This window comes from Rhinopithecus bieti, unplaced genomic scaffold, assembly GCF_001698545.2.
Source record: "Rhinopithecus bieti isolate Rb0 unplaced genomic scaffold, ASM169854v2 scaffold_10347, whole genome shotgun sequence".
Lineage (NCBI taxonomy): Eukaryota > Metazoa > Chordata > Mammalia > Primates > Cercopithecidae > Rhinopithecus > Rhinopithecus bieti.
In genome coordinates, this window is record NW_016806836.1 from 2,104,795 (window position 1) to 2,115,710 (window position 10,916).

General features: G+C 51.7%; 1 protein-coding gene across 1 annotated transcript; it reads left to right on the forward strand.

Annotated features, from left to right (window-relative positions):
• The first annotated feature begins 5,246 nt into the window (after positions 1-5,246).
• On the forward strand, positions 5,247-9,483 carry TNNC2 (troponin C2, fast skeletal type). The gene is made up of 6 exons (XM_017877941.1): positions 5,247-5,458; positions 7,877-7,928; positions 8,072-8,215; positions 8,303-8,417; positions 8,580-8,716; positions 9,322-9,483. The coding sequence occupies exons 1-6, from the start codon at positions 5,456-5,458 to the stop codon at positions 9,351-9,353; spliced, it is 483 nt and encodes a 160-aa protein (XP_017733430.1). The 5' UTR covers positions 5,247-5,455; the 3' UTR covers positions 9,354-9,483.
• The last annotated feature ends 1,433 nt before the right edge of the window (positions 9,484-10,916 follow it).

Below are 10,916 nucleotides of genomic sequence, written 5' to 3' on the forward strand. Positions count from 1 at the left end.
CTTGTTGCCCAGGCTGGAGTGCAATGGCGCAATCTCGGCTCACTGCAACCTCCACCTCCTGGGTTCAAGCGATTCTCCTGCCTCAGCCTCCCAAGTAGCTGGGACTACAGGCATCCACCACCATGCCTGGCTAATTTTGTATTTTTAGTAGAGATGGAGTTTCACCGTGTTGGCCAGGATGATCTTGATCTCTTGACTTCGTGATCCACCCGCCGCCTCAGACTGCCAAACTGCTGGGATTACAGGAGTGAGCCACCACACATGGCGAGGGCCTGGGATGGATTTTAAGCCTAAGTTTGTGCAATTTTATTTATTTATTTATTTATTTATTTATTTATTTATTTATTTATTTTTTTTAGGGAGGGAGACAGAGTCTTGCTCTGTTGCCCAGGCTGGAGTACAGTGATGCGGTCTCGGCTCACTGTAACCTCTGTCTCCCAGGTTCAAGCAATTCTCCTGCCTCAGCCTCCTGAGTAGCTGGGATTACAGGCATGCGCCACCATGTCTGGCTAATTTTGTATTTTAGTAGAGATGGGGTTTCACCATATTGGCCAGGCTAGTCTCGAACACCTGGCCTCAAGTGATCCTCCCGCCTCTGCCTCCCAAAGTGCTGGGATTACAGGCATGAGCCACTGTGCTTGGCCAGTTTGCACAATTTCAAACCTCGAATTACTCTTCATTTGGCTTATAGGCAAGATATTGGGACAAAAAAGACATACTTCATTTATTGATTCAACACTCAATCATTCACCAACCATTGGTTAAAAAATAACTTGTCCTTTGGTATATGCCTTACATGTCTGGGCACAAAGCTGGTCTTCACGAAACCATGGGTTGTTAAAGCTGGAGGGCCCCTCAGAAATCTGGCCTATCACCTCCGTTTTACAGATAGGTAGCCTGAGGCTTAGTGAGGGGAAAGGCTTATGCTAGGTCATACAAACAGTCAGAACTAGCAGATCTCAAGGTTGCGCATTCTCCACTATTATTATTCCTTCTTCTTTTTGCTTCCTTCTTTCTCCTTCTGCTTCTTTCTTCTTCCTTTTTAACTTATTTTTATGTATTTATTTATTTTTTTGAGACAGAGTCTCACTCTGTCACCCAGGCTGGAGTCCAGTGGCACACTCTCGGCTCACTGCAACCTCCTTCTCCTGGGTTCAAGCGATTTTCCTGCCTCAGCCTCCTGAGTAGCTGGAATTACAGGTCTGTGCCGCCACACCCAGCTAATTTTTGTATTTTTAGTAGAGATGGGGTTTCACCATGTTGGCCAGGCTGGTCTCGAACTCCTGACCTCAAATGATCCGCCTGCCTCGGCCTCCCAAAGTGCTGGGATTACAGACCTGAGCCACCGCACCTGGCCTCTTTCAGAGACAGAGTCTCACTCTGTTGTGAGGCTGGAGTGCAGTGGTGCGATAATAGCTGACTGCAGCCTCAAACTCCTGGGCTCAAGTGATTCTCCCACCTCGGCCTCCCAAGTATCTGGGACTACAGATATGTGCCACCATGCCTGGCTAATATTTTATTTTTTGTAAAGATGGGGTTGCATGTTGCCAAGGCTGATCTTGAACTCCTGGCCTGAAGAGATCCTCCTACCTCTGCCTCCCAAAGTGCTGGGATTACAAGCATGAGCCACCATCCACCATTCTTTGTTTTATTTTAATTTTTTTTTATTGGAAACAGGGTCTCACCATGTTGCCCAGGTTGGTATCGAACTCCTGAGCTCAAGAGATCCACCTGCCTCAGCCTCCCAAAGTGCTAGGATTAAAAGTGTGAGCCACTGTCCCCATTTTTAAACTCTGTATGGATCTCTCCTTATAGCCTCCCCGAGAAATGGTCATCTATCTCCTGCTTGGGTATACTCAGTGACAGGGAGCTCATTACCTCCTGAGGCTGCCTGTTCCCATTATTGTTCAACTATGACTATTAGGAAGTTCCCCCTTATATTGAACTAAATACCATCCAGTTCAGTTATTCTTACGTAGAATATAATATCTGTTGAACTCCTGCTACGTGGCAAGTGCTAAGCACTGGGAAATGTGATGATCTGTAGAACACAGAATGGGTTGTGATCATAAGGTGTGCTCAGTGCTGTGATTGAGGAAACTGCTGGAGATCACCTTGGACTCCCTGGCCTGGACATAGGGGGAGGAAGGATCCCCAAGGAAGTCATGTCAGAGCTGAGAAAGATGATAGGGGAAGTAGACAGATGAAGAGAGGAAAGATGGGAGTTTCTGGCAGAAAAAAAACAGCATGTGCAAAGGCCTGAAGGTTCACAAAAGGTGGTGTTTAGAGCAGTCTTTTTTTTTTTTTTTTTGAGATGCAGTCTCCCTCTGTCACCCAGGCTGGAGTGCAGTGGCATGACTGCAGTGGCTCACTGCAACCTTCACCTGCTAAGTTCAAGTGATTCTTCTGCCTCAGCCTCCTGAGTAGCTGGGACTACAGGTGCCCACCACCACACCTGGCAGCAATTTTTTGTATTTTTAGTACAGACAGGGTTTCACCATGCTGGCCAGGATGGTCTCAAACTCCTGACCTCATGATCCACCAGCCTGGACCTCCCAAAATGCTGGGATTACAGGCATGAGCCACCACGCCCAGCCTAGAGCAGTATTTTAAAGTCTGATCAGAGCAGACAGCAACACGATGTTGAGGGGAGGAGGAGGGAGATTAGAAGTGCCATTGGGAACTTGCTTGGCCACATAAGCAATTTGGGACGTATCTATTTCCCTGAATAAACAAGATACCAAAGGCCGGGCTCGGTGGCTCATGCCTGTAATGCCAGCACTTTAGGAGGCTGAGGTCAGGAGTTCAAGACCAGCCTGGCCAACATGATGAAACCTTTTTTTTTTTTTGAGACAGAGTCCCTCTCTGTTGCCCAGGCTGATATGCAGTGGCTCAATCTCGGCTCACTGCAAGCTCCGCCTCCCGGGTTCACGCCATTCTCCTGCCTCAGCCTCCCGAGTAATGTAGCTGGGACTAGCAGGCGCCCACTTCTACCATGCCCAGCTAATTGTTTTTGTAATTTTTAGTAGAGACGGGGTTTTCCCCCATTTTAAGCCAGGATGGTCTCAATCTCTTGACCTCGTGATACTGCCTGCCTCGGCCTCCCCAAAGTGGGTGGAATTACAGTGTGTGAGCCATCCACGTTCCCCGGTCCGATGAATACCTTGTCTTATGAAAATACAAAAAATTGGCCAGGTGTGGTGGCTCACACCTGTAAGCCCAGTATTTTGGAGGCCGACGGTGGGTGGATCACCTGAGGTCAGGAGTTTTGAACCAGCTTGACCAGCATGGAAAACCCTATCTCTATTTTTTTTTTAATTTTTTCTCTATCTCTATTATAAATACAAAATTAGTAGCTGGGCATGGTGGCTCATGCCTTGTAATTCCAGCTACCTCAGGAGGCTAGGCAGGAGAATCGCTTGAACCGAGGTGGAGGTTGTAGTGAGCCGAGTTCGCACCACTGCACTCCAGCCTTGGGTCAACAAAAGCAAAACCGTCTCAAAAAAAAAAAAAAAAAAAAAAAAAAAAAAAAAAAAAAAAAAAAAAAAAAAAAAATTGCTGGGCATTTGGGCCTCATGCCTTGTAAATTAAGCTACTTGTGGAGGCTGAGGCAGAGAATCGCTGAACCCAGGAAGCGGAGGTTTGCAGTGAGCCGAGATTGCGCCACTGCACTCTCAGTCCTATGGACAGAAGTGAGACTCTGTCTCTAAAAGAAAAAAAAAAAAACCAAAAACTAAATTGGAATCCCATGGGTCTCACGCTTTGGCACTCTGCCTGCCTGGGGGAGGCCTTATTTAGCTTGGCCCAGCCCTGCTGAGCTTTCCTTGGGAATGTCTATATATAGGGGAAGGGGGCAGCCCAGTTGCCACTGTCCATCTGCATTCCTTGGTGTCCAGCCCCCATTTCCTGGCCCCAGAGCCTGCTATCGGTTGTCTTCGTGCTCTTTCTGTCGACGTAGTCACTGTCCACAAGTCTTGCCTACTCCCCAGTGCCCAGCCTTTACCTTGTGGATTCTCAGGGTGGGTTCCCCCTGGACTTGCTTTGCCCACCCCTTTACTCCCCAGATGACCAGATTTCTTCACTGAGCTCTAGGAAGGGGCCAGCTGCCCCTTTACCACTTAAATAACCTTCCCTTGCCTACTCCTTACCCCCAAAAAGTGAATGCAAACACCCTTTCCATGGAGAAGGTAACTTTGAGAGAAGGATCTTTGCTTTCAATGATTATTTCTCCTCCAAATGCATATCCTCCTCTCCTCCATCCCTCCATACATTTTTCCATCTAGACAGGTTCCCCAAGGACTGTCTGTCCCAACTTCCCTCCAGTCGGGATTAATAATAAGAATCATCAACATGGGTGGGCATGGTGCCTCATGACTGCAATTCTAGCACTTCGGGAGGCCAAGGATTCAAGGATCCCTTGAGCCAAGGAGTTCGAGACCAGCCTGGGCAACATGGTGAAAACCCCATCTCTACAAACAGTACAAAAAAGGAAAAACAAAAAAGCCAGAGGTGGTGGTGCACTGCTAGTCCCAGCTACTTGGGAGGCTGAGGTGGGAGGATCACTTGAGCCCAGGAAATCGAGGCTGCAGTGAGCTATAATAGTACCACTGCACATCAGCCTTGGTGACAGAGTGAGTATAGACCTTTATGATTTACAGATCTCTGCAGTCAAATGGAGATAATAATAGTTGCTATCTCATAGGAGGAGCACTAGATGAGATCATGTTAAAATGCTTAGCACAGTGTGTGGCACATTGTGGGGGTTCAGTAAACAGTGGCCTAGCTGTCACTTTCCCGTCCTTCTATCCCCTGCCCCTTACCATGGTTCAAAGACAGGACATTCCTCTTGCCAAGCATCAACACTGTGTACCCAGCACAAGCTAGGTGACTTATACCCAGGTTCCCATTTACCATGTTCTCTCTGTGAGGGAGACCCCACAGACAGGTCCATTCCCACAGATGAAGAAATGACTCAGAGAGGCACTGCTCCCTGCCCAAGGTCACACAGCTCACAGAGGCTGGCCTTGGATCTTGGGTTTTGGACTTCAAGGCTTGTACTCTCCCCGTTTTACCATGCTGCCTCACTCTTTACTACTCTGATCGTCCTTACCATCTTGGAGCCAGTGTGCTCCAAGTCGGGGGACTCCAAGGCGGTGGAACAGGGCGGGACTTCCTCACAAGAATCTAGGACGTCAAGGCCTGCCACCTGCTTGGAGGCTTAAATTTCTCTGCAAGGGCCCTTGGCTAAATTAGGTAATGGGTTCAGACTGTGGGAGGGGTGGGGCTCGCCGACCCCAGGATCTGATTGGGCAGGGTCTCCAGTGCTGGGGCCCAGGGAGGTGGGAGGGGAGGGTGCCCCTACAAATCCCGGGGGCTAGAGCAGGCCAGGGCATCTTTGGGTGGCGGAGTGCAAAGGAGGCGACCTGCAGCAGAGGTGTCCCGGTCACCAGCAACCATGGTAAGGACAAGAGGGGACTTTGTGGCTTTACTTGCGGGAGCACTCTGGACCTCTTTCAGGCCAGACCTGAGTGCTCTGTGGGGCAGTAACTGGGATGATTGAGGTTGGAGCATGGAGGTCCCTAGAACCCAGGTGTCTTAGAGGAAGGCCTTTGACTTTTCTTGAAAGGGGAGGGCTGGGATATTCCAGAGATTGATCCTCAAGGCTTGCTGACTGCCTACTCACCTTCGGAAACTTCCAGCAGTGTCATTCGTAGACCTGTGAAGAGCTCTTAGCTTGTTTCCTTCACACAGTGGGGACTCTGAGGGGTCAGAGTGAGTCACCCAGCAGGCCAGTGGCAGGGGTGAGCCAGAAGCCTGGCCAAACCCTCCTATCATCATGGAGAGAAGAAAGCCTCCTCCAGAAGACAGGAGGTCGGCAGGGTGTGGGGCCTGCTCAGATGCAGGGCTCTGGGAGCCCTGAGGATGATGGGAAGGGGCAGAAGATGACAGACCAGAGTTAGAGAGACTCCGCTCTCCTAGAGAGGGGTTCTGATTTGGAGCTGTTGTTTTCGTCTGAGATCCCCCTGCCCACTTCACTTCAAGGAGTAACTAGATCCCGGAGGCCAGCTGCTATTGCCCATGCCTGACTAAAAATAGCCTGCCCTCCTGGCACAGGGCAAGAGGAGGAGAGGAAGGAGGGGGAGAAGGAGGAGGGCCGGCAGCCAGCCGGCTGAAGAGCTCCTTGGAAGCCTCACCGTGTCCTCACTGCCAGCCTCAATCCAAAGCCTCTGACCCAGATGGCCTGGCTTGGATATGACCTGGAAACCCCCGCAGATATCTCACTTTCATGTCAAGGCCTCCATCACATTCGGCCCACATGAGGGGCCTTTTCTCCAATGACTGAATCCTAAGAAGGAAGCTTACAGTCTCCGACTCTGCCAGTTCTCTGAGGGGGGGCGGTATGATGTGTCCTCTGTCTCTTCTTGGTGGTCCCAGTGCCTGATCTGTGGCCTGACATGCAGCAAGTACTCAATAACTTTGTGTTGCATTATTATTTGTTTGAGAACAAACATTTTATTGAGCAACTATTAAAGTACCGGGCACCACTAGGAGCTACAGAAAACTGGAAAATAGTGCTGGAATGGTGCTAGCCTTTACAAAACCCTTTCACACCCCTGATGTCTCATCCCTGAAAAGCTACAGAGAAAAGATGAATGCATGCTAAGTGACTTGCCTAAGGTCACTGGGGAGTTCCTGACTTGGCCTTCAATTGACAAGTGAGAAGGCCTTGGGCTTAATTTGTTGTCTCCTCTCTTTTTCTCAAAACTGGGGTCATAGGCCACATGTGGTGGCTCACGCCTGTAATCCCATCACTTTGGGAAGCCGAGGTGGGCGGATCACTTAAGGTGGGGAGTTCAAGACCAGCCTGACCAACATGGAGAAACCTTATCTCTACTAAAAATACAAAATTAGCTGGGCATTGTGGTGCATGCCTGTAATCCCAGCTACTTGGGAGGCTGAGGGAGAAGAATCCCTTGAACCTGGGAGGCGGGGGTTGTGGTTGTGGTGAGCTGAGATTGTGCCATTGCACTGCAGCCTGGGCAACAAGAGCAAAACTCTCAAAAACAAAACAAAACAAACAAAAAACTGGGGTCAGGCCAGGCATGGTGGCTCACGCCTGTAATCCCAACACTTTGGGAAGCCAAGGTGGGTGGATCACCTGAAGTCAGGAGTTCAAGACCAACCTGGCCAACATGGTGAAACCCCGTCTCTATTAAAAATACAAAAATTAGCCGGGCGTGTTGGCACATGCCTGTAATCCCAGCTACTTGGGAGGCTGAGGGAGGAGAATCGCTTGAACCCAGGAGGTGGAGGTTGCAGTAAGCTGAGATCACGCCATTGTACTCCAGCCTGGGCGACAGGGTGAGACTCTGTCACAAAAACAAAAAACAAACACAAAAAACAAACAAAAACAAAAACTAGGGTCAGAAGCTGGGCACAGTGACTCAAGCCTATAGTCCTAGCACTTTGGGAGGCCGAGGTGGGAGGATCACTCGAGCCCAGAAGTTCAAAACAAGCCTGTGTAATATAGTGGGACTCTGTCTCTACAAAAACTTTAAAAAATTAGTCAGGCATGGTGTACACTATAGTCCCAGCCACTCAGGAGGCTGAGGTGGGACGACTGCTTGAGCCTAGGAGGTTGAGGCTGCAGTGAGCTATGATCACACTACTGCACTCCAGCCTGTGTGACAGAGCAAGACAAAACAAAACTGTGACTGGGTGCTGTGCGGGCACACAATTATGTGGCAAGTTTGAAGTTGTTCTTTTGGAGGACCAAAAAGCGCTGAGAGAGTGAGGCTTGGGAAGAATGGGGTTGAGGTGAGCAACTGCCCTGGGGCTGACTCTTCAGCTTAGACTTTCTCTGTGTCTCCTGCAGACGGACCAGCAGGCTGAGGCCAGGTCCTACCTCAGCGAGGAGATGATCGCTGGTGAGTGAAGCGCAACAGGCTGGGGGCTGGGTGGATGTATGCTGGGGACATGTTGGCCTCTGGGCAGGGTTGGGGGCGTAGATGTGAGGCTGACAGTCCAGCTGGCCTCACCTCTGCCCTCGGCCCTCCGCCCTCCCGTGCAGAGTTCAAGGCTGCCTTTGACATGTTTGATGCTGATGGTGGTGGGGACATCAGCGTCAAGGAGTTGGGCACGGTGATGAGGATGCTGGGCCAGACACCCACCAAGGAGGAGCTGGACGCCATCATCGAGGAGGTGGATGAGGATGGTGAGCGGGTGTCCCTCGGAGGCAGGGGTGGTGGGGAAAGGCGGCAGCGGTTGGGCTCCGGCTCAGTCCACCACCTGCTCCCCGCAGGCAGCGGCACTATCGACTTCGAGGAGTTCTTGGTCATGATGGTGCGCCAGATGAAAGAGGACGCGAAGGGGAAGAGCGAGGAGGAGCTGGCCGAGTGCTTCCGCATCTTCGACAAGTGCGCTGGGGGCCTGGGAGCCGAGGGAGGAGCTGAGCAGTCAGAGCCTGCCGGCAGCGCTGGAGGGTTCCCCGGGTTGGGGGTGCGGAAGCGGGGCGTCAGTGTGGTGGCCAGGGCAGCTCGCCCTGGCCCTGAGCCCTGCCCTGACCCTTGGACTTGTAGGAATGCAGATGGCTACATCGACCCGGAGGAGCTGGCTGAGATTTTCAGGGCCTCTGGGGAGCACGTGACGGACGAGGAGATCGAATCTCTGATGAAAGATGGCGACAAGAACAATGACGGCCGCATTGACTTCGACGGTGAGGGAGCGCCACGGGAGCTTGGGAAGAGTGGGTGGGAGCCACAGGGGACGGCGAGCACTGGTGCCTGGCTCCCGTGCAGTGTCTTTGGCCTTGTGGGCTGGGCTGGGCATCACTTCAAAAGTTCCCCTAGTCTCCTGGGGGCGGGTATAGAAGCACTCCACGACCCTGTGCAGTTTATCAATTAATGACCAGGCAGGGGGGCGTGGTGGCTCAGGACTGTAAAATCCTGGAACTTTGGGAGGATGAGGCGGGAGGGTTGCTTGAGGCCAGGAGTTCGAGACCAGCCTGGGCAACATAGTGAGACCCTGTCTTTACAAAAAATAAAATAAAAAGGCGGGCATGGTGGTATGTGCCTGTGGTCTCAGTTGCTCCAGGGGCTGAGGTGGGAGGATTGCTTGAGCCCAGGAGATCGAGCTGCAATGAGCTATGATTGTGCCACTGCACTCTAGCCTGGGCGACAGACCTTGGTGACTTTGGCAACAGAGCGAGACTCTGTCTCAACAAAAACAAAAAAAATTCATCCCTTCTGTGTGGCTGGAGCCCTGGCCTGGCCTCTGCGTCCCCAGTGGGACCCCTGACCCTTTCCCTCTCCTTTCCCGCAGAGTTCCTGAAGATGATGGAGGGCGTGCAGTAAGGAGTGGTCAGTCGCCTCCACCAAGATCGCCTGTCCCTAGGGTGTGGGAGACTCCGCCCTGCCGGGTCCCCACCAGGGAGGCACGGCCCCTTGTGGGTCTTTGGAAGGAATAAAAGCAAATGTTCCAAAACTCGTGGCCTGAATTGGGGGAAAGCCGGGAACAGTGGGTCTCAAGGGTTGCGGTCCAGGGCGCCATCCCGGCTGGCACCACCCGGAGCATCCTCGGGGATCCCAGGAGAGGCTGTCGGAGCTGCGGGATGTGGGAGCAGCGGGATGCGGAAGGCAGCTGGGCCCCGGAGCTCGAGGCGGGGTCTGCAGGTTCAAGGCTGGCTCCCGACAGCTGGTGCTGGGTGTGCGCAGCTTGATGGACGGGCAGTGGTGGCTCCAGGAGGCTGTAGGGGCTTGGAGTTGAGTCAGGGTGAGCCAGCAGGCTGCGGAGGGGTCCAGGGACTGCAGGCAGGGTGAGGGGCTGGGAGAGGCTAGAACCCTGGGAAGCTGGGAAGCTCTCTCACTTCCCCACCATCCTTCTTTTCTGGAATGTTGGCATCTTAGATGTTGTCATAGCTGCCACCTTCTGCAGGCTCCCTAGCTGGGGAGAGGTGGAGTAGGTGCCCATCCATGCCAGGTAGCATTGTTTCTGCTTGACCTTTTACTTCCTCTTTTCTTCCAAGTGCTTAATGCTCGCTTTGTACTGGTGGTGGTAGGGGAGGGTGGAGGCACCCACTAAGGAGATTCTGATCTCATCATTTGACCCCAGATCTCTGCCTCCACCCGGTCTCAGCCAGTGCACTCTACAGAGGGCCATCAGCACCAGCGAGCTAAAATATCTGACCTGGCCACTGCCCTATTGAAAGTAGTTCGGTGCTCCTCACTGCTTCTAGAATGAGATCCAAATTCCTTCCCTCCCTCCCTCTCTTTCTTTCCACAGCCACACTGGCCATTTATTCCTGATACGGACCTGGAGTACATTTTCAAGCCCTTGGTACTTTGCACATGTTGTTTGCCCTCGCTGGAATGCCCTTGTCCTTCTTATAAGCTGGCAGATTCTTCAACCTATAAGACCCAGCTCAGATACCATCTCTTCCCTCGAACCCTCCCCTCACTGGCTATGTGCTGCCATAGTGATTTGTATACAACAGGTATCAGATCACAGCTAATTAAGTATAGGGGGTAGTTTAGCTTTAGAGACAGAATGCCTGAGTGTGAGTGCTCACTGCCTGTGACAAACTAAACCACTCTGTGCCTCAGTTTTCTCACCTGTAAAATGGGGATAATGATAGTACACACAGGGTTGTGAGAAGACGTTAGTGTGTGCAAAGTGCTTATAGCAGTGCCTGGCACATAGCAAGCATTTTTTTTTTTTTTTAAACAGAGTTTTGCTTTTGTCACCCAGGCTGGGGTGCAGTGGCACAATCTTGGTTCACTGCAACCTCCGCCTCCTGGGTTCAAGCGATTCTCCTGCCTTAGCCTCTCGAGTAGCTCGGATTACAGGCACCCACCACCATGCCTGGCTAATGTTTGTATTTTAGTAGAGACCAGGTTTTGCCATTTTGGCCAGGCTGG